Source organism: Oncorhynchus masou, chromosome 14 (genome assembly GCF_036934945.1).
Source record: "Oncorhynchus masou masou isolate Uvic2021 chromosome 14, UVic_Omas_1.1, whole genome shotgun sequence".
In the NCBI taxonomy this organism is placed as follows: Eukaryota; Metazoa; Chordata; class Actinopteri; order Salmoniformes; family Salmonidae; genus Oncorhynchus; species Oncorhynchus masou.
In genome coordinates, this window is record NC_088225.1 from 33557117 (window position 1) to 33580579 (window position 23463).

A 23463-nucleotide genomic window follows, 5' to 3' on the forward strand; every position below is an offset into this window, starting at 1 on the left:
AACCTCACATGGTCTCTCCTATCATTGCTATGCAGACGACACACAATTAATCTTCTCCTTTCCCCCTTCTGATGACCAGGTGGCGAATCGCATCTCTGCATGTCTGGCAGACATATCAGTGTGGATGACGGATCACCACCTCAAGCTGAACCTCGGCAAGACGGAGCTGCTCTTCCTCCCGGGGAAGGACTGCCCGTTCCATGATCTCGCCATCACGGTTGACAACTCCATTGTGTCCTCCTCCCAGAGCGCTAAGAACCTTGGCGTGATCTTGGACAACACCCTGTCGTTCTCAACTAACATCAAGGCGGTGGCCCGTTCCTGTAGGTTCATGCTCTACAACATCCGCAGAGTACGACCCTGCCTCACACAGGAAGCGGCGCAGGTCCTAATCCAGGCACTTGTCATCTCCCGTCTGGATTACTGCAACTCGCTGTTGGCTGGGCTCCCTGCCTGTGCCATTAAACCCCTACAACTCATCCAGAACGCCGCAGCCCGTCTGGTGTTCAACCTTCCCAAGTTCTCTCACGTCACCCCGCTCCTCCGCTCTCTCCACTGGCTTCCAGTTGAAGCTCGCATCCGCTACAAGACCATGGTGCTTGCCTACGGAGCTGTGAGGGGAACGGCACCGCAGTACCTCCAGGCTCTGATCAGGCCCTACACCCAAACAAGGGCACTGCGTTCATCCACCTCTGGCCTGCTCGCCTCCCTACCACTGAGGAAGTACAGTTCCCGCTCAGCCCAGTCAAAACTGTTCGCTGCTCTGGCCCCCCAATGGTGGAACAAACTCCCTCACGACGCCAGGACAGCGGAGTCAATCACCACCTTCCGGAGACACCTGAAACCCCACCTCTTCAAGGAATACCTAGGATAGGATAAAGTAATCCTTCTCACCCCCCCTTAAATGATTTAGATGCACTATTGTAAAGTGGCTGTTCCACTGATGTCAGAAGGTGAATTCACCAATTTGTAAGTCGCTCTGGATAAGAGCGTCTGCTAAATGACTTAAATGTAATGTAAATGGGTGATTCTCAAGTTCTTTAGTGGATGATATTGTGGTGGGTAATTATCAAGTTCTTTAGCGGATGATATTGTGGTGGGTAATTATCAAGTTCTTTAGTGGATGATATTGTGGTGGGTGATTCTCAACTTCCAGATTTAGTGGGTGATATTGTGGTGGGTGATTCTCACCTTCCTCTCTTAGTGAGGAAGTGAACAACTTTGGTCACTTGTGGGGTTGATATGACCCACAATTCAATGCAAACTGTAGTCACATGTCAAACTCTGGCAGCCGTGAAGTGTCCAATTAAATCAGCAAGGCTGCATTTTCGGCATGTCTGAAAAAAGTATGAAGCTAGCTTGAAAAAAATATATAAACATTGATTTTTAACACTGGCAAATTGGCCTCTCTACCCCTATGTAGATATTCCATAAATATCTGCTGTTTCCAGCTACAATAGTCATTTACAACGTCTACACTGTATTTCTGATCAATTTGATGTTATTTTAAATGGACAAAAAAAAGTGTTTTTCTTTAAAAAACAAGGACATTTCTCTCTCATATATATATATATATATATATATATATATATATATATATATATATATATATATATATATATAATACGCCACACAACTGCAACAGCAATACTGTAATGCATACACACAGCGTTAAATCGGAAATGAATGTACTTCTGGTTGTTCCAAAACGGGGGAGGAGAAAACTGTTGGTGTGATCGAGGCGTCGTCCTGGTCCGCAAGCGTTCCCGGAAGTATCGCGATGTTGCGTCTCTAGGTTTAGAAACTGTGCTAGTCCACTGCTTAATATCTATGGTGGAAAACGCCATATTTTCGAAATGGCATATCTCGAGTTCAAGTTTGAGGACGAAATAACTAAATACATTCGGGAACAAGAATTGGAAACGTCACTGAAATTCATAACATTGAGAAGGGACAAAAGTTTTGGGCAAAAGGGTAAGTTGTCTTTAAAAACACATAACGTTACATAGCCTAAATAGCTAACATTAGGTAGCTAGTAGCTTACTTTTGCTACTCATCTAAAATGACCTAAAGCTGATGATACACTAGCCCATCTAAAATGACCTAAAGCTGATGATACACTAGCCCAATAAATTAGTCATTTTCATTAATTACTATTGAAATAACTAAGTTACTTACGTGACGGCTAATGATACACTGTCCATTTCTGGGGGGGGGGGGGGGGGGCAATATTGCTATGCAATGTTGTTGGCAACGGAGTGGGGTTTGCCCGTCTGTCAGTCTTTCCATGTTCGGTGTCATCAGCTGAAGCACGGACGATGAACCCGGGATTCTTCCCAGCCGAACAGTTTGGAAAATTCGTGCATATGACATTTAGGCTCTCGTTTGTTTTGGAAATTGTTTCCAAAACGAAGTTAGTTCATCTGTGCTGTTTACAGTATGAGCATAGTGGGCAAAGCAAAGCACAAACTCAATTCGACCTTGCACTCCCACTCCTAAACGCAATTGTTTAAAAACTTTGGCAAAGCTTCAAGTCTATAAAACTCAGCGGACTGTGCTCGTAACATATTGTACTTTTGGGACATTAAAAATGTATTGAAATCAGATGTTTCATCGACGACAAAATTAGCAGAATGTCGGCCCAGTTTCAGCTACTTCCATCCGCTCCCACTACCCGCGAATGGATTTCCTCTCACTACCATTCTAAAGGGACGCTTCAGCTTTATAGCCCCTAGACGTGTCTGGTTCACCCTTTCGGTCTGTTGTTCGGGCACACAACATTTTTTCTAGAGGCAAGCCGAAGTCTAAGCCACTTCGTCGGTGACTGGTCAACAGTAAGGATTGTACAATAAAGGCTGCATTCAAAACACACTCTCCCCTCAGCCCTCAAATTAAGTGGACACTTATCATGACGTCTGACGAGTTTACACTTGCAGGGCGAGGAAGGAATTAATTTTAAATGGACCATCCTTGCCCGGAAATGCGTCACTCGTACATCCCGCTGCAATTGTGTTTTCAGCCACTGGTAGCTTGTGGGCGCTTTATATGTGCTACAGTCAATTATGATCATGTCAAATCAAACTATTTGTCACGTGCGCCGAATACAACAAGTGTAGACCTTACCATGAAATGCTTTACTTACAAGCCCTTAACCAACAGTGCAGTTCAAGAAGAGTTAAGAAAATATTTGCCAAATAAACTAAAGTAAAAATTAACACAATAACATAACAATAATGAGGCTATATACAGGGGGTACCAGTACAGAGTCAGTGTGTGGGGTAGAGGTCTTGGTGTGTTTGTAATAATGACAATTACAACAATACTGAATGAACACTTAATTTAACTTAATATAATACACCAATAAAAATCAATTTAGCCTCAAATAAATAATGAAACATTTTCACATTTTGTTTAAATAATGCAAAAACAAATTGTTGGAGAAGTAAAAGTGCAGTATGTGTCATGTAAAAAAGCTAATGTTTCAGTTCCTGGCTCAGAACATGAACATATGAAAGTTGGTGGTTCCTTTTAACATGAGACTTCAATATTCCAAGGTAAGAGGTTTTAGGTTGTAATTAATATAGTATTTATGTGACTATTTATCTCTATACCATTTGTATTTCATATACCTTTGACTATTGGATGTTCTTATAGGCACTATAGTATTGCCAGTGTAAAAGTATAGCTTCCGTCCCTCTCCTTGCCTCTACCTGGGCTCGAACCAGGAACACATCGACAACAGCCACACTCTAAGCAGCGTTACCCATCGCTCCACAAAAGCCGCGTCCCTTGCAGAGCAAGGGGAATAACTACTCCAAGTCTCAGAGCGAGTGACATTTGAAACGCTATTAGTGCACACCCAGCTAACTAGCTAGCCATTTCACATCGGTTACACCAGCCATTAGGCTGATAGGCTTGAAGTCATAGACAGCGCTGTGCTTGCGACGAGCTGCTGGCAAAATGCACTAAAGTGCTGTTTGAATGAATGCTTACGAGCCTGCTGCTGCCGACCATCGCTCAGTCAGACTGCCTTTGGTCATTAATATGGTCTAATCTGGAAACTATCATTTCGAAAACAAAACGTTTATTATTTCAGTGAAATACGGAACCGTTCGGTATTTTATCTAACGGGTGGCATCCCTAAGTCTAAATATTCTTGTAACATTGTACAATGTTATGTCATAATTACGTAAAATTCTGGCAAATTAGTTCGCAATGAGCCAGGCGGCCCAAACTGCGTGCAATGAACGCAAGAGAAATGACACAATTTCACCTGGTTAATATTGCCTGCGAACCTGGATTTCTTTTAGCTAAATATGCAGGTTTAAAAATATATACTTCTGTGTATTGATTTAAAGATAGACATTGGTGTTTATGGTTAGGTACAGTCGTCCAACGATTGTGCTTTTTCCGCAAATGCGCTTTTGTTAAATCATCCCCCAGCGTTGCATCGATTACATGCAACGCAGGACACGCTAGATAAACTAGTAATATCATCAACCATGTGTAGTTATAACTAGTGATTATGATTGATTGATTCTTTTTTTTATAAGATAAGTTTAATGCTAGCTAGCAACTTACCATGGCTTCTTCTGCATTCGCGTAACGGGCAGGCTCCTCGTGAAGTGCAATGAGAGGCAGGTGGTTAGAGTGTTGGACTAGTTAACTGTAAGGTTGCAAGATTGGATCCCTCGAGCTGACAAGGTGAAAATCTGTCATTCTGCCTCTGAACAAGGCAGTTAACCCACCGTTCCTAGGCCGTCATTGAAAATAAGAATGTGTTCTTAACTGACTTGCCTAGTTAAATAAAGGTAAATAAAGGTGTAAAAAAAACAAACACCGGCAAAGTCGGTGCCCAAAAATACCGATTTCCGATTTGTTATGAAAACTTGAAATCGGCCCTCATTAATCGGCTATTCCGATTAATCGGTCAACCTCTAGTTTGGCCCATGATAGATCATCGGTGATGTGGACACCAAGGAACCTGATACTCTCGACCCGCTCCATTACAGCCCCGTTGATGTTAATGGGGGCTTGTTCGGCAAGCCTTTTCCTGTATTCCATGATCAGCTCCTTTGTCTTGCTCACATTGAGGGGGAGGTTGTTGTCCTGGCACCACAATGCCAGTTCTCTGACCTCCCTATATGTTGTCTCATCGTTGTCGGTGATCAGGCCTACCACTGTTGTGTCGTCAGCAAACTTAATGATGGTGTTGAAGTCTTGTTTGGCCATGCAGTCGTGGGTGAACAGGGAGTAAAGGAGGGGACTAAGTACACACCCCTGAGGGGCCCTAGTGTTGAGGATCAGCATGGCAGACATGTTGTTGCCTACCTTTACCACCTGGGGGCAGCCCGTCAGGAAGTACAGGATCCAGTTGCAGAGGGAGGTGTTGTCCAAGGGTCCTTAGCTTAGTGATGAGCTTCGTGAGCACTATGGTGTTGAACGCTGAGCTGTAGTCAATGAACAGCATTCTCACATAGGTGTTCCCTTTGTCCAGGTGGGAAAGGGCAGTGTGGAGTGCGGTTGAGATTGCATTATCTGTGGATTTGTTGGAGCGGTATACAAATTGGGGTGGGTCAAGGGTATCCGAGAGGATGCTGTTGATATGATAAGCAGACTTTCAAAACACTTCATGGCTACCAATGTGAGTGCTATGGGGCGGTAATTATTTAGGCAGTTTATCTTTGCTTCCTTGGGCACAGGGACTATGGTGGTCTGCTTGAAACATGTAGGTATTACAGACTGTCAGGGAGAGGTTAAAAATGTCAGTGAATACACTTTCCAGTTGATCCGCGCATGCTTTGATACACGTCCTGGTAATCCATCTGGCCCCGCGGCTTTGTGAATGTTGACCTGTTTAAAGGTCTTGCTCACATCGGCTACCGAGAGTATTATCACACAGTCATCCAGAACAACTGGTGCTCTTGTGCATGCTCCAGTGTTGCTTGCCTTGAAGCGAGCATAAAAGGCATTTAGCTTGTCTGGTAGGCTTGCGTCACTGGGCAGCTCGCGTCTGGGTTTCCCTTTGTACTCCGTAATAGTTTTCAAGCCTTGCCACATCTGACGAGCGTCAGAGCCGGTGTAGTAGGATTCAATCTTAATCCTGTATTGACGATTTGCTTGTTTGATGGTTCGTCTGAGAGTCGCGCTCCTTGAAAGCGGAAGCTCTAGCTTTTAGCTCGATGTGGATGTTGCCTGTAATCCATGGCTTCTGGTTGGGTTATGAACATACGTTTACTGTGGGGGCGACATCATCGATGCACTTATTGATGAAGCCGATGACTGAGGTGCTATACTCCTCAATGCCATTGGATGAATCCCAGAACGCATTCCAGTCTGTGCTAGCAAAACAGTCCTGTAGCGTAGCATCCTCATCATCTGATCACTTCCGTATTGAGCGAGTCACTGGTACTTCCTGCTTTAGTTTTTACTTGTAAGCAGGAATCATGAGGTTTGAATTATAGTCAGATTTGCCAAATGGAGGGCGGGGGAGAGCTTTGTATGCATCTCTGTGTGTGGAGTAAAGGTGGTCTAGTGTTTTTTTCCCTCTGGTTGCACATGTGACATGCTGGTAAACATTTGTGGCTGACTAAATACTTTTTTGCCCAACTGTATATGTCCCTCCCTTTGGTTTCTTCACCAGGACTGTTTTCAACTGTTTGTGTTTCTTAGTGTACACCGTTGTTCCTGTTTTGGTCAAACTGATTTAAGTTTGCCTGCATTAAAGCCCCCGGCCACAAGGAGCGCCACTCCAGGGTGAGCATTTCCTTGTTTGCTTATGGCCTTATAGAGATGGTTGAGTGCGGTCTTAGTGCCAGCATCAGTCTGTGGTGGTAAATAGACGGCTACGAATAATATAGATAGATAGTGTGGTCTACAGCTTATCATAAGGTACTCTACTTCTGGCGAGCAATACCTCAAGACCTCTTTAATATTAGACACCGCACACCAGCTGTTATTGACAAAAAGACACAACCCCAACCCTCGTCTTACGAGACGTAGCTTCTCTGTTCTGCCGGCGCATTGAAAATGCCTCCGGCTCTATATTATCCGTGTCGTCGTTCAGCCACGACTTGGTGAAACATAATGTATTACAGTTCTTAATGTCCGGTTGGTAGGATAATTGTAATCGTAGGTCATCGATTTTATTTTCCAATATGCATGTTAGCAAGTAGAATTGATGGCAGTGGGAGTTTACTCGCTGGCCTATGGATTCTCAAAAGGCAGCCCAATCCGCGTCCTCTTTTCCTCTATCTTTTCTTCACCAAATGACGGGGATTTGGGCCTGTTCCCGGGAGAGCAGTATATCTTTCTCGTTGGACTCGTTAAAGGAGAAATCTTCTTCCAGTTCGTGGTGAGTAATCCCAGTTCTGATGTCCAGAAGTTATTTTCGGTCATAAGAGACGGTAGCAGCAACATTATGTACACAAAAAAAAGTTACAAACAACGCAAAAAAAAAAAAAAATAGCACTTTTGCACAGTATTCTACAAGAGCACAGACCCAAGGGACAACAGACACACCGGTCTCTACATTGCAGATGAGCTGAAGGCAGTCATCAATGACCTTGGACCACAGAAGGTATTTGTTCTGGTGACAGACAATGCTGTGAACATGAAGGCTGCTTGGTCTAAAGTGGAAGAGTCCTTCCCTCACATCACACCCATTGGCTGTGCTGCTCATGCATTGAATCTGCTCCTCAAGGACATCATGGCACTGAAAACAATGAGAGCCAAGGAAATGATTTGGTATGTGAAGGGTCATCAAGTTATAGCAGCAATCTACCTCACCAAGCAACATGAGAAGAATAAAAGCACCACATTTAGGCTGCCCAGCAACACCCGTTGGGGTGGTTTTGACATCATGTTTGACGGTCTCCTGGAGGGGAATGAGTCTCTCCAAGAAATGGCCATATCAGTCTGCCAATATGGACAGCCCCATCAAGAGGATCCTCCTGGATGATGTATTTTGGGAGAGAGTGGTAAGCCGCCCAAAACTCCTGGAACCTATAGCAGTAACCATAGGATGGCATTGTCTCCCTCAATCCGTGCAGTCTGATGTTCAGACTCTGCTTGCAGATGTAAGAGATTAAATCTGTACTGCCCTGCCCACTTCACTATTGCTCCAAGCAGAGGAAACTTCAGTTCTAAAATACACCAAAAAGTGTGAAGACTTCTGCCCATACACGCCGCAGCGTACATGTTGGACCCCAAGTATGCAGGCAAGAGCATCCTGTCTGGTGCAGCGAACAACAAGGCTTATGGTGTCATCACTACCGTGTCTCGCCACCTTGGCCTGGATGAGGGCAAGGTTCTTGGCAGTCTGGCGAAGTACACTTCCAAGCAAGGGCTTTGGGATGGAGATGCAATATGCCAGTCGTGCCAACATATCTCATCAGCCACCTGGTGGAAGGGACTTTGTGGATCTGAGGCTCTTTCCCCTGTTGCCTCCATCATCCTCCAAATCCCACCAACATCAGCCGCCTCAGAGCGCAACTGGTCCTTGTTTGGGAACACACACACCAAAGCATGCAACAGGCTGACCAATACAAGGGTTGAATAGTTGGTTGCCATCCGGACAAATTTGAGGCTTTTTGAGCCTGACAACGAGCCATCCTCAACACAGTTGGAAAGTGACAGTGAAGATGAGGCCTCAGAGTCTGATGTTCAAGAGGTGGACATTGAGGAGGTCCAGGGAGAAGAAATGGAAACCTGAGAGGAAGACAACCAAAGCTTTAGTTTCTAGACTATAAATTCACAGATGTATGTTGAAAACGCCTTTGGGAGATGCGATGGATCATTGGGGATCATTCAATATTCCCTTTCTATTGTTGTTCAGTGAAATCATCCCATGAAATCATCCCAACTCATTTAATTAAAGTTCAATTTGTAACTAAATTGTTTTTTGTATTTCTATTAGAAGGATTTAATAAATTGCAATTATGTCTATTTATAAGGTAAAAGGTTTATGTTTCTGTCTCCATATGATATGGTAAATATATACAATGCAAAAAACATCCTACATTTTAAACGGTATTAATACTCATTTGCATATAATCCCCACGGAAAGCTTCCACTCCTGAATATTCCCCTGAATATTCACCTAAATATATCCCCTAAATATATCCCCTGAATATATCCCTTAAATATATCCCCTAAATATATCCCTTAAATATATCCCCTAAATATATCCCTTAAATATATCCCCTAAATATATCCCCTGAATATTCACCTAAATATATCCCCTGAATATATCCCTTAAATATGTCCCCTAAATATATCCCCTGAATATTTACCTAAATATATCCCCTGAATATATCCCTTAAATATATCCCCTAAATATATCCCCTGAATATTCCCCTGAATATTCCCCTAAATACTTCCATGCACAAAGAGGTCCATACAGAAATGGTTTGTTGAGATCTGTGTGGAAGAACTTCACTGGCCTGCACGGAGCCCTGACCTCAACCCCATCGAACATCTTTGGGATGTATTGGAAGGCCGACTGCGAGCCAGGCCTAATCGCCCAACATCAGAGCCCGACCTCACTAATGCTCTTGTGGCTGAATGAAAGTCCCCTCAGTAATGTTCCAACATCTAGTGGAAAGCCTTCCCAGAAGAGTGGAGGCTGTTATAGCAGCAATGTTCCAACATCTAGTGGAAAGCCTTCCCAGAAGAGTGGAGGCTGTTATAGCAGGAAAAGTTGGGACCAAGTCCATATTAATACCCATGATTTTTGGAATGAGATGTTCGACGAGCAGGTGTCCACATTTTATTTTGATCGTGTAGTGTATAAGGTCCTATGACCTTAAAGAGTAATGGTAGACTCACCTACACTCCTTAAGAGTACATTGGTTGCAGCAACCAAATGCTGCCATGGCAACGATGCACATCTTTATTGCCTCAAAATTGCTATTGCATCATCAGCATAAGGGATCCATTTTCAAGAACAGATGAGTTATTTGACAGAGAGAAACTTTGTTAGTTTCCCCCACAAGCCTATCGTTCTAATAGTAATATATCATATTGTTGACCTTTTTAACAGATGCACAGCCTTTGGCACGGAAAAAACTCAGCTGGGAGAGTAAAAGTATCCCGTTCAATGGTGTTCCGTTTCAAGTTGTTGGCACAAAGACGTATGAATGCCACCAGGGCAAAGACAGACAGACAAAAGCCAAAGAGAAATATGCTGCTGAAAGAGACAAGAAGGAAGTAAGTTCATAGCCGGTTCACTGTAATTTACACCACACACTTTATATAACATTTAATTAGAATAATGTTGAAGGACTAACAGTGGATTGTTCCTCAATAAGATGGGACTTTAAAGGGTTGTCCTAACGCTGTGGTCACTAAAGAGGCCATGGCACTTATTGCAAGAGTATGTAGGTGGGGTTAGGGTGGTGAGTTTCCCTGTACACTGTAAAGAGCTTTGGGTGTCTAGAAAAGTGCTATAAACAGTACCAGTCGAACGTTTGGACACACCTACCCATTCCAGGGGTTTTCCTTTATTTTTACTATTTTATACATTGTAGAATTATAGTGAAGACGGCAAAACTATGAAATAACACACAAAATCGTATAGTAACCAAAAAAGTGTTAAATCAAAATATATTTTATATTTGAGATACATCATAGTAGCCACCTTTGCCTTGATGACAGCTTTGCACACTCTTGGCACCAACTTCATGAGGTAGTCACCTGGAACCTGGAAATTTCAATTAACAGATGTGCCTGGTTAAAAGTTAATTTGTGGAATTTTTTTCCTTCTTTATGTGTTTTTGATACCAATCAGTTGTGTTGTGATAAGGTAGGGGTGGTATACAGAAGATAGCCTTATTTGGTAAAAGACCAAGTCCATATTATGGCAAGAACGGCTCAAATAAGCAAAGACAAACGACAGTCCATCATTACTTTACTTTAAGACATGAAGGTTAGTCAATTCAGAAAATTTCAAGAACTTTGAGTTTCTTCAAGTGCAGTTGCAAAAACCATCAAACGCTATGATGAAACTGTCTCATGAGGACCACCACATGAAAGGAAGACCCAGAGTTACCTCTACTGCAGAGGATAAGTTCATTAGTTTCCAGCCTCAGAAATTGCAGCCCAAATTATTGCATAACAAACTTAAAGTAACAGCGATGAGTTGGATCGCAGAGTGAAGGAAAAGCAGCCAACAAGTGCTCAGCATATGTGGGAACTCAAGACTGTTGGAAAGGCATTCCAGGTGAAGCTGGTTGAGAGAATGCCAAGCGTGTACAAAACTGTCAAGGCAAAGGGTGGCTACTTTGAAGAATCAAAAATATATTTGGAATTGTTTAACACTTTTTTTGGTTACTACGTGATTCTATACGTGTTATATCATAGGTTTGATGTCGTCACTATTATTCTACAATGTAGAAAATAGTAAAAATTGAATGAGTAGCGGTGTCCAAACTTTTAACTGGTACTGTAAGTAAAAAAATAAATATTTTTTTTATTATTAAATGTTTTGCCATCTTCCATAGCTTGAAGACCATACCTTTCTACAGAAACGGAAACTGGTACAAAATACCAAAAAGGTGGACTGCAAGGCTATAATAAACATCGCCCACGTTATCCGCTTTCCTGATTTTAAGGTAAATATGAAAAGGTTTTAAGGTCTACGCCTCCAGTTGGTCTAAGTCTAAGGCCGTGTTTACACAGCCAGCCCATTTCCAATTATGGGCAAAAGAGCTGATCTGATTGGTCAAAAGATCAATTAGTTGGCGAAAAAAGATCAGAATTGGACTGTCTGTGTGAATCAGCCTAACACTGTACATAGTACCAGTACATATGTAACACTTGTTTATGTCTAGATTGAGGAAAGTACAGTGTGCTCTAAAAAGGAGGCCTCCCAAACTCTGAAGGCAGCACTAAGTGAAACACCCAGCTCCGTGAAGGCAGAGGTTGTCTACTGCGTCAGGTTCCCCTCCCTCTCTGAGCACAGCTCACATGCAGTTGTTGGCGAGGTAAATATATCTATATAATAGACTGTTGGTTAAGTTACCCCCTTACCCACTGACCTCTTTATGATAAACCCATGTGTTCTTTCTCCAACAGGCAGCTCATGTTAGGGAAGCTGTAGATGCCAGGCTGAGAGAGAAGATTGAGCAGCTGACTCTGTCTGGTGTGAGAAAGATGACTGAAATGAAGTGTCATCTGAACACCTTTGTAGTGGAAGAGCTTTTCCTTGGAGAGCAGCCCCCTCCACCTACTCGCAGGCGCTATTACCCCACTGACAGTGACATAAGAAATGTCATGTTTAAGACCAAGCGGGCCACCGGAGACTCCAACATTGACCGTCCATACGAAGGTCCATCTGGCAGAGGAAAGAAGAGGTCCTCTAGGAAGCTGTTGCGGTTACGGAGGCAATGTGCAGGATATCTTAAAGAGATCACAGAACTCACTTATCATCTGGAAGAGGAACAGTACGTGACTGACCTGTCTTCACAGCTCAGAAGCGTGTTGCTGGATATGAAGGCCCATGTTCCACAGGATAAAGACCTTCCACTGACCTTTTCTCCAAGGAAGAGAAAAGCTGAGATGGACATGGATCTCATTCCAACCAAGAGTGCATCACACCCTTTCATAGATGGGTTAGAACAGCACACAGAGGACATAGTGAGTGTGGATACCTTGTTGGCATTGAGCCTCGGGCTGAGGACCGAGTGTGTGGGTCCTTCCACAAATTGAGTATATTTTGGGTAGTGTAACTTTTATTTCAACTAATATTAGCATTCTGTCAACACAACTTGATAAGAAGGGGGGGGGGGTCAAGAGGGGAGAGCATTCTTAGTTTTGAATGTTGTTCTGGAGGCAGCGCTGCGGAGTGCTCACTAGCTGGCACAGTCATAAAATCTGATTTTAAACCTAATTGTTAACCACACTGCTAACCCTCATTTCTAACCTTAAATTTGCTTTTTGATCTTAATTTGTGTTTGTTTGATTTTTGACGACATACAGTGTGTTCGGAAAGTTCAGACACCTTCCCCTCTTATCCACATTTTGTTACGTTACAACCTAATTCTAGAATGGATTCATTTGTTATTTTTCTCATTAATCTACACACAATACCCTATGATGACATCACAATACCCCATGATGACATCACAATACCCCATGATGACATCACAATACCCCATGCTGACTAAGCAAAAACAGGTCTAGAAATGTTAGCAATTATTTTAATTTTGTTAATAAAAATGAAATATTACATTTACATAAGTATTCAGACCCTTTACTCAGTACTTTGTTGAAGCACCTTTGGCATCGATTACAGCCTGGAGTCTTCTTGTGTATGACGCCATAAGCTTGGCACACCTGTATTTGGGCTTTTTCTCCCATTCTTCTATGCAGATCCTGTCAAGCTCTGTCAGGTTTGATGGGGAGCGTCGCTGCACAGCTATTTTCAGGTCTCTCCAGAGATGTTTGATTGGGTTCAAGTCCGGGCTCTGGCTGGGCCACTCAAGGACATTCGGAGACTTGTCCCGAAGCCACTCCTATGTTGTATTGGCTGTGTGCTTAGGGTCGTTCTCCTGTTGGAAGGTGAACCTTCGCTCCAGTCTGAGGTCCTGAGCGCTCTAGAGCAGGTTTTCATCAAGGATCAAATCAAATTTATTTATATAGCCCTTTGTACATCAGCTGATATCTCAAAGTGCTGTACAGAAACCCAGCCGAAAACCCCAAACAGCAAGCAATGCAGGTGTTGAAGCACGTTGGCTAGGAAAAACTCCCTAGAAAGGATCTCTCTGTACTTCGCTCAGTTCATCTTTCCCTCGATCCTGACTTGTCTCCTAGTCCCTGCCTCTGAAAAAACATCTCCACAGCATGATGCTGCCACCACCATGCTTCACTGTAGGAATGGTGCCAGGTTTCTTCCAGGTGTGGTGCTTGGCATTCAGGCCAAAGACTTTAGTCTTGTTTCATCAGACCAGAGCATCTTGTTTCTCATGGTCTGAGAGTCCTTTAGGTGCTCTTTGGCAAATTCCAAGCGGGCTGTCATGTGCCTTTTACTGAGGAGTGGCTTCCATCTGGCCACTACCATAAAGGCCTGATTGGTGGAGTGCTGCAGAGATGGTTGTCCTTCTGGAAGGTTCTCCCATCTCCACAGAGAAACTCTGGAGCTCTGTCAGAGTGACCATCAGGTTCTTAATCACCTCCCTGACCAAGGCCCTTCTCTCCCGATTTCTCAGTTTGGCCGGGCGGTCAGCTCTAGGAAGAGTGTTGTTGGTTCCAAACTTCTCCTATTTTAAGAATAATGGAGGCCACTGTGTTCTTGGGGACCTTCAATGCTGCCAACATTTTTTAGTACCCTTCCCCAGATCTGTGCCTCGACAAAATCATGTCTCGGAGCTCTACAGACAATTCCTTCAACCTCATGGCTTGGTTTTTGCTCTGACATGCACTGTCAACTGTAGGACCTTATATAGACTGGACATGATTTGGAAAAGCACACACCTATCAACTGAATTTACCACAGCTGGCCTCCAATAAAGTTGTAGAACCATCTCAAGGATGATCAATGGAAACAGGATGCACCTGAGCTCAATTTTGAGACTCATAGCGAAGGGTTAGAATATTTATTTTTTGCCAACATTTCTAAAAACCTGTTTTCGCTTTGTCATTTTGTGTTATTGTGTGTAGATTTAAGAGGAACAATTATTTTGTCAATTTTAGAGTAAGGCTGTAATGTAACAACATAAACAACAAAAAGTGAAGGGGTATGAATACTTTACGAATTCACTGTAGCCAATTTGCAGCTGATCTATCGAAGGGGAAACGGCTCTGTTTTGCCTCCAGGACAAGAATCATGACAAGCGTCAACCTGCTATCTGAGGTTGGGAGGGGTCTGAAATATTGCCTAGCTGGCTAGCCCACCTTTTAACTCAAATGTTTTTGAATGTGCTTAATCAGTTTGTATCAAATGTGTTCATATGCAGCAGTCTTAACCATTAGCACATCCTGTACTGGATCAATGTCATGGCTCTTCTTTTTTTGGTGGGGGGGGGGGGGTATAGTTTTGCTGGCACAGAGCTGGGGAGTTTTGTTTTACGATCCCCAGTGTCGTTCTGAAAAGGACGGAAGGAAAAATACAAGGCCTGACTGAGACTGAAAAGTGAGTTGGTTCGGACGAAAGCGAGGCGGCGAGGGGGACGTTCTGTTTCAGTTCAGAGGGATTGGAGAGCAGGAACAGTCCAGGGCCAAAGGGAGTGTGAGCAGAGCATGTTGAGCTTCTGATACATACCTTGTTAGGTCCAGGATGGGACTTGAGGGGTGCATTAGTTTGGGTTGGGCCTTTTTGCTCTGCTCACGGCCTGGGCATACATTACTGTTCAAAAGTTTGGGGTCACAAAAAAAAAAGTGAGTTGGTTAGGATGAAAACAAGGCAGCGAGGGTGATGTTCTGTTTCAGTTCAGAGGGATTTGAGAGTAGGAACAGCCTGGGTAACGGCCTGGGTAACGGCCTGGGTGACGGCCTGGGTGACGGCCTGGGTGACGGCCTGGGTGACGGCCTGGGTGACGGCCTGGGTAACGGCCTGGGTAACGGCCTGGGTAACGGCCTGGGTAACGGCCCGGGGAACGGCCCGGGGAACGGCCCGGGGAACGGCCCGGGTAACAGCCCGGGGAACGGCCCGGGGCCAAAGGGAGTCATCCAGAACGGTTGTAAATGTGGGCACGTCCATAACACGTGAACCAAGGTGCCTCTGTCCTGGATGCATCCCCAGCAGTCAGGGGAGGCCAGTAGAACCCGTGGATGGTTGTCACGGAGATAGCCTTGACGGCAGCTCTCTTGCAACGGTCTTCGTGTCTTATTGGACCTCAGTATGTTTTGCCATTCTGGTTCGATTCCAGGCTGTATCACAGCGGTCTAAGGCACTGCATCTCAGTGTTTGAAGCGTCACTACAGACACCCTGGTTTGATTCCAGGCTGTATCACAGCGGTCTAAGGCACTGCATCTCAGTGTTTGAAGCGTCACTACAGACACCCTGGTTTGATTCCAGGCTGTATCACAGCGGTCTAAGGCACTGCATCTCAGTGTTTGAAGCGTCACTACAGACACCCTGGTTTGATTCCAGGCTGTATCACAGCGGTCTAAGGCACTGCATCTCAGTGTTTGAAGCGTCACTACAGACACCCTGGTTTGATTCCAGGCTGTATCACAGCGGTCTAAGGCACTGCATCTCAGTGCTTGAGGCGTCACTACAGACACCCTGGTTCGATTCCAGGCTGTATCACAACTGGCTGTGATTGGGAATCCCATAGGGTGGCGCACAACGTCGTCCGGGTTTGGCCGGGGTAGGCAGTCATTGTATATAAGAATTTGTTCTTAACTGACTTGCCTAGTTAAATAAAGGTTAAATAAAGTATTTTCCCATGCAATCTGATTTGGAGACTTAAGGTTGAGTAGAGTATATTTATAATATGAGACCTTGTCTCTTTTCCCATAGTGTTCAATTATCTTCATAGGGATATCTGATGAAATGGGTGGTCCAGACCCCAGGGATATCTGATGAAACGGGTGGTCCAGACCCCAGGGATATCTGATGAAATGGGTGGTCCAGACCCCAGGGATATCTGATGAAACGGGTGGTGTAGACCCCAGGGATATCTGATGAAACGGGTGGTCCAGACCCCAGGGCATAGCATGTGCCTTTAGCTGTAGGTGTTTCCTGAAGTACAGTGTCTCTGTGTGGACCGTAACAGGGTTGAAGTTTTATCTTAAATCAGCCCAAAAAAAACCAGCCAATTTCAAAAAGTTCTGTGAAACAGTATTACATGTAGATTTTGAAAGTAAAAATCTAAAATCAAGATGTCAATTGTTTGTCTACATGCAATGTAAAAAACAATGTAGCTATTGGAGTAAAGCTATGAGTTAGGGCCAACATCCAAAACCTTTTTCCCCTCAGGAGACTGAAAAGATGTGGCATGGGTTCTCAGATCCTCAAAAGGTTTTACAGCTGCACCATCGAGAGCATCCTGACGGGTTGCATCACTGCCTGGTACGGCAACTGCTCGGCCTCCGACTGCAAGGCACTACGGAGGGTAGTGCGTACGGCCCAGTACATCACCGGGGCCAAGCTTCCTGCCATCCAGGACCTCTATACCAGGCGGTGTCAGAGGAAGGCCCTAAAAATTGTCAAAGACTCCAGCCACCCAAGTCATAGGCTTTTCTCTGTTCCCCGTTTGTCCAAGAGGCTTCAAAACAGCTTCTATCCTCAAGCCACAAGACTCCTGAACAGCTAATCAAATGGCTACCAAGACTATTTATTTATGCATAGCACTTCAATATCCCTATCTGCATGTACATAATTCCCTCAATTACCTCGCTCCTTAGGCCCCTGCACATTGACACATTGACTCATTGACTGAGCTGGTACCCCCTGTATATAGCCCCGCTATTGTTATTTACTGCTGCTCTTTAATTATTTGTTTTTCTTAAAACTGCATTGTTGGTTAAGGGGCTTGTAAGTAAGCATTTCACTGTGAGGTGTACACCTGTTTCATTCAGCACGTGTGACTAATAAAGTTATATTTGATTTGAACATCAGCTTGCCAGCTGTTTGAATATGAAATCCTTCTGACAGAACAGTGTGTTGCACAGGAGGGTCTGAAAGCTGAGTTTCGAAGGTTTACAAAAGGAGTTCCCCAGGGCTCAATGTTAGGTCCGATCCTTTTTACACTGTATATAAATGATTTAGGGAAGACTGTTGACTGCAAATCTTCATCTGTATGCTGACGACACCATGATGCTGTTCAAAATCAACTTTTTCCAATTAAAAGTAATGCAAGCAAGGGTAAATGTATGGTTTTCTCTTCTCTGAAAGTAGACAGGTAGAGTCACTTTCAGATGTGAGGCCAGCAAATTGATAGTGTTACCTGTAAGTAACTTGGGATTTGGTTAGACGAAAAGCTGAATTTTAAACGCCACATTTAATAACTTGACCAAGAAACTGAATTTGAAATTGGGTTTTTATTTAGGAACAAATCTTGTTTTTCAATGTCAGTCAAAAAGGATCTTATTCAAAGCACTTTTTTTGTCAAATCTGTGCTGGATTATGGTGATATTGTCTTCGTGCAGGCCTCACCAAGTAGGCCTACTTTAACTCTGAATACAGTGCATTATGGTCAGGGACGGAAACCCCTGGGCCCAAAGTGGGGGGGCCCCAAGAGGCAGGAAAAAAAATCCAGTGTATATTATGTACTGGTGTCTATGATTTCTTAATCTGGCCTTGATTATGGTGGTTTTAAGACTGGGTTTCACAAAGTCGATCCTGCCCCCCCCCCTGCTTTAAGATGTATCACCAATGCAAGATCACTCACCCATCTCACCTTAAGTTGTATGCCTTGGTGTAATGGACTGTTCCATCCACCAGGAGGCTAGAGCACTGGTTGCACTGATAGGACAAATCCCTGTGTCTCTCTTTGTTCCTTACTGACCAGATTAGCCACTCATGCCCTGTTGACTTGCTAGTCGGAACTAGGAAACTGATTTATTTATGACTTACTGATTCGATGAATGCGGCACGTGTATAACTACAACCAGTTAGTCTGAAATTCAGAGTTTCCTAGTTCCGACTACTACATGAACACGGCATCAATACAATCTTGGTTCACAGTCTCTGCTGTCCTTGTCTGTTCTTTCAGGCTAGATCTGACCTGTCCTTGTCTGTTCTTTCAGGCTAGATCTGACCTGTCCTTGTCTGTTCTTTCAGGCTAGAACTGACCTGTCCTTGTCTATTCTTTCAGGCTAGATCTGACCTGTCCTTGTCTGTTCTTTCAGGCTAGATCTGACCTGTCCTTGTCTGTTCTTTCAGGCTAGAACTGACCTGTCCTTGTCTGTTCTTTCAGGCTAGAACTGACCTGTCCTTGTCTGTTCCTCAGGCTTGAACTGACCTGTCCTTTTAATTTTATTTTACTAGGCAAGTCAGTTAAGAACAAATTCTTATTTTCAATGACGGCCTAGGAACAGTGGGTTAACTGCCTGTTCAGGGGCAGAACGACAGATTTGTACCTTGTCAGCTCGGGGATTTGAACTTGCAACCTTTCGGTTACCAGTCCAACGCTCTAACCACTAGGCTACCCTGCCGCCCCTTGTCTGTTCCTCAGGCTGGACCTTAGATGGGGGGAAAAACAATATTTTTCCCATAATTCCCCTTCATCCTGGAACATTCTTCAAACTATATTAAAGTCAGAGCCTATTTATTTGTAACACTGATCGAAGTCAATGTTTTTGATGGCCTCTGTTTTTAATCTGCATCTGTAACTTGTGATACTTTGTCTTTTGTGTGTATTTTTTATTATTAATTATTTATTTATTTTTTTTTACATTTTATGGACATGCTGATATTTCCCTGTTTTGCCTTCTTGGTCGTCCTTTGCAAAAGTGGTTTCTAACATCAATGGGTCTTTAGGCCCATCTGGTTAAATAAATAAAACACTCTGTATTTAGAACGGTTGGTTTTATTCTAGATAATAAATAACCACATCATTAATTGATCACTAGAGGACAAATACGTGCCTTGATATAAATACGTGTTGTGGTAGGTATATAAATACGTGTTGCGGTAGGTATATAAATACGTGTTGTGGTAGGTATATAAATACGTGTTGTGGTAGGTATATAAATACGTGTTGTGGTAGGTATATAAATACGTGTTGTGGTAGGTCTATAAATACGTGTTGTGGTAGGTATATAAATACGTGTTGCGGTAGGTATATAAATGCGTGTTGCGGTAGGTATATAAATGCGTGTTGCGGTAGGTATATAAATGCGTGTTGCGGTAGGTATATAAATACCTGTTGCGGTAGGTATATAAATACGTGTTGCGGTAGGTATATAAATACGTGTTGTGGTAGGTATATAAATACGTGTTGCGGTAGGTATATAAATACGTGTTGCGGTAGGTATATAAATACGTGTTGTGGTAGGTATATAAATACGTGTTGCGGTAGGTATATAAATACGTGTTGTGGTAGGTATAGAAATATGTGCCTTGATATAAATACGTGTTGTGTTATGTCGGGACCACGGACATTAAAAGGGTCGGGACTGATGGTGTGTTTACATGTCTACTGTTGTGGCTAGATGGTGTAGGCCTACAGCTCAATGGTACACAGTATCATCTGGATATATTTTGTTTAACCTTTATTTAACTAGGCAAGTCGGTTAAGAACAAATTCTTATTTTCAATGACGGCCTACCCCCAAACCCGGACAACGCTGGGCTAATTGTGCGCCGCCCTATGGGAATCCCAATCACGGCCGGTTGTGATACAGCCTGGAATCGAACCAGGGTCTGTAGTAACACCTCTAACACAGGCCGTCATTGAAAATAAGAATTTCTTAACCTAAAATAAATTTTAAAAAAACCAGATGGTTGTCTCAGAACTGCATGCTATGTCAACAATGGGAAACCAGATTATTTTAACCTCAAATCAAATAAAATGTATTTATATAGCCCTTCATACATAAGCTGATATCTCAAAGTGCTGTACAGAAACCCAGCCTAAAACCCCAAACAGCAAGCAATGCAGGTGTAGAAGCACGGCGGCTAGGAAAAACTCCCTAGAAAGGCCAAAGCCTAGGAAGAAACCTGGAGAGGAACCAGGCTATGAGGGGTGGCCAGTCCTCTTCTGGCTGTGCCGGGTGGAGATTATAACAGAACATGGCCAAGATATTCAAATGTTCATAAATGACCAGCATGGTCAAATAATAAGGCAGAACAGTTGAAACTGGAGCAGCAACACAGCCAGGTGGACTGGGGACAGCAAGGAGTCATCATGTCAGGTAGTCCTGAGGCATGGTCCTCCGAGAGAGAGAGAGAAAGAGAGAAGTCGAGAGAGCGCACTTAAATTCACACAGGACACCGAATAGGACAGGAGAAGTACTCCAGATATAACAAACTGTCCCTAGCCCCCCGACACAAACTACTGCAGCATAAATACTGGAGGCTGAGACAGGAGGGGTCAGGAGACACTATGGCCCCATCTGGGGACACCCCGGACAGGGCCAAACAGGAAGGATATAACCCCACCCACTTTGCCAAAGCACAGCCCCCACACCACTAGAGGGATATCTTCAACCACCAATTTACCATCCTGAGACAAGGCCGAGTATAGCCCACAAAGATCTCCGCCACGGCACAAACCAAGGGGGGGGGGCAACCCAGACAGGAAGATCACATCAGTGACTCAACCCACTCAAGTGATGCACCCCTCCTAGGGACGGTAACCTGCAAAGTTAATTATCCTAACCTGCTAAGTAAACAGACCATCAGTCCCAATTTTCCATCATGCTGCGTTTAAGACATTTACTTTACTAATTTTATCTCTGACAGGGAAAATGTGTTTTTAACAGTCGTCCAGCCCAAGTCAGAATCCCTCTGACCCGAAGGTCATTTGAAATCAGGATTTGACCTCAGTTTTTTTCTGAATTCCCAGTTGTCCTGAAACAACAATTGTTTATTAAATTGACAAGATTTTGAGTGACTGCTTTAACAATGGAAATCCATGATGGAATCCTCCATGATGGAAGGCAGGCTGGAGGAGGTGAGATCAGGTGGGACCGGTCTTGCCAAAGAGAGGGCAGATACACTGTGAACAACAGGCCATTGAGATAGATACAGGACTCATTATTGTATCTGCCATTTTTTTTTAGCTCTTATCTCCATTTTAAAGTAGTACATTTTTCTTCTTCATTGGATTAATTGCTCCCAACTCATATGAATCCCCACCCTACTTTAAAATGGTGGAACTGGATGCCCTTATAATAAAACGGTTTATTCTCATGAGTTCTCTTATCTCTATGACAACAGGCACAACTCAGATATAACAGGTGTGTAGTGCTGGAGGAGGTAAGTGCACTTCCTCACCTTTTTCAGTTTAATAATACGCTGAAAATGTATTCAGATCCGAAATATATTATATTTAATTATCACAAATATTCCATGAACAACGATTGAATGACCAACCAAATAAATACGTAGGCTACAGCAGCCTACAGGTCTTCTCTCTGGTGGTGGCGAGAAAGACGAGGAACGGCCCTGCGTCTCAACCAATAGCCAGTGTTGGCTAAATATCCCAAGCAGGGCTACAGAAACTTCCAGAGAGGATCAGGCTCCTTGGGCTTTGCTGTGGCCACTCTGGGTTGGGTGTCCACGGGAAGAACGGTATAACTGTAACTAAGTGGTGACATATCGTTTTGGGTTCCACTGTGCAAGAGAGGGGGGCGATGGACATCAAAGCAGACACGGTGAATCTAGTTGTTGTTTTTTAAACGTTCTGATTGGCCAAAGTTCTCAATCCTCTAAAATCAAATACAATGTTATTGGTCAAATACACATGGTTAGCAGATGTCATTGGTCAAATACACATGGTTAGCAGATGTTATTGGTCAAATACACATAGTTAGCAGATGTTATTGGTCAAATACACATAGTTAGCAGATGTTATTGGTCAAATACACATGGTTAGTAGATGTTATTGGTCAAATACACATGGTTAGCAGATGTTATTGGTCAAATACACATAGTTAGCAGATGTTATTGGTCAAATACACATGGTTAGTAGATGTTATTGGTCAAATACACATGGTTAGCAGATGTTATTGGTCAAATACACATGGTTAGCAGATGTTATTGGTCAAATACACATAGTTAGCAGATGTTATTGGTCAAATACACATGGTTAGCAGATGTTATTGGTCAAATACACATAGCAGATGTTATTGGTCAAATACACATGGTTAGCAGATATTATTGGTCAAATACACATGGTTAGCAGATGTTATTGGTCAAATACACAGGGTTAGCAGATGTTATTGGTCAAATACATATTGTTAGCAGATGTTATTGGTCAAATACACATGGTTAGCAGATGTCATTGGTCAAATACACATGGTTAGCAGATGTTATTGGTCAAATACACATGGTTAGCAGATGTTATTGGTCAAATACACATAGCAGATGTTATTGGTCAAATACACATGGTTAGCAGATATTATTGGTCAAATACACATGGTTAGCAGATGTTATTGGTCAAATACACAGGGTTAGCAGATGTTATTGGTCAAATACATATTGTTAGCAGATGTTATTGGTCAAATACACATGGTCAGCAGATGTTATTGGTCAAATACACATGGTCAGCAGATGTTATTGGTCAAATACACATAGTTAGCAGATGTTATTGGTCAAATACACATAGTTAGCAGATGTTATTGGTCAAATACACATGGTTAGCAGATGTCATTGGTCAAATACATATAGTTAGCAGATGTTATTGGTCAAATACACATGGTCAGCAGATGTTATTGGTCAAATACACATGGTTAGCAGATGTTATTGCGAGTGTAGCGAAATGGGCCTTTGCATTGCACACATGTAGCCTGCATTTCTACCTTGGTATGTCAGGGTGGGAAATGTGAATTGGCCCAAGTTCGAGGGTAATA

At 43.3% G+C, this 23463-nt stretch overlaps 1 protein-coding gene and 1 long non-coding RNA gene across 2 annotated transcripts in view; both read left to right on the plus strand.

Moving 5' to 3' along the window:
* Nucleotides 1–23463, plus strand: part of LOC135554772 (uncharacterized) — a 100030-nt gene that overhangs the window by 20024 nt on the left and 56543 nt on the right. The window lies entirely within an intron of this gene.
* On the plus strand, nucleotides 1761–17558 carry LOC135554769 (uncharacterized). Its single transcript, XM_064987202.1, has 5 exons — nucleotides 1761–1974; nucleotides 10043–10209; nucleotides 11502–11612; nucleotides 11832–11984; nucleotides 12076–17558. The coding sequence occupies exons 1-5, from the start codon at nucleotides 1857–1859 to the stop codon at nucleotides 12706–12708; spliced, it is 1182 nt and encodes a 393-aa protein (XP_064843274.1). The 5' UTR covers nucleotides 1761–1856; the 3' UTR covers nucleotides 12709–17558.

Excerpts from the sequence above, each read along its gene's own strand:
- LOC135554769 (XM_064987202.1), top strand. The coding sequence starts at position 1,857 with ATGGCATATCTCGAGTTCAAGTTTGAGGACGAAATAACTAAATACATT. Across the intron at positions 10,210-11,501 it reads CTGAAAGAGACAAGAAGGAA|CTTGAAGACCATACCTTTCT; the intron begins GTAAGTTCATAG and ends CATCTTCCATAG. Across the intron at positions 11,613-11,831 it reads TCCGCTTTCCTGATTTTAAG|ATTGAGGAAAGTACAGTGTG; the intron begins GTAAATATGAAA and ends GTTTATGTCTAG.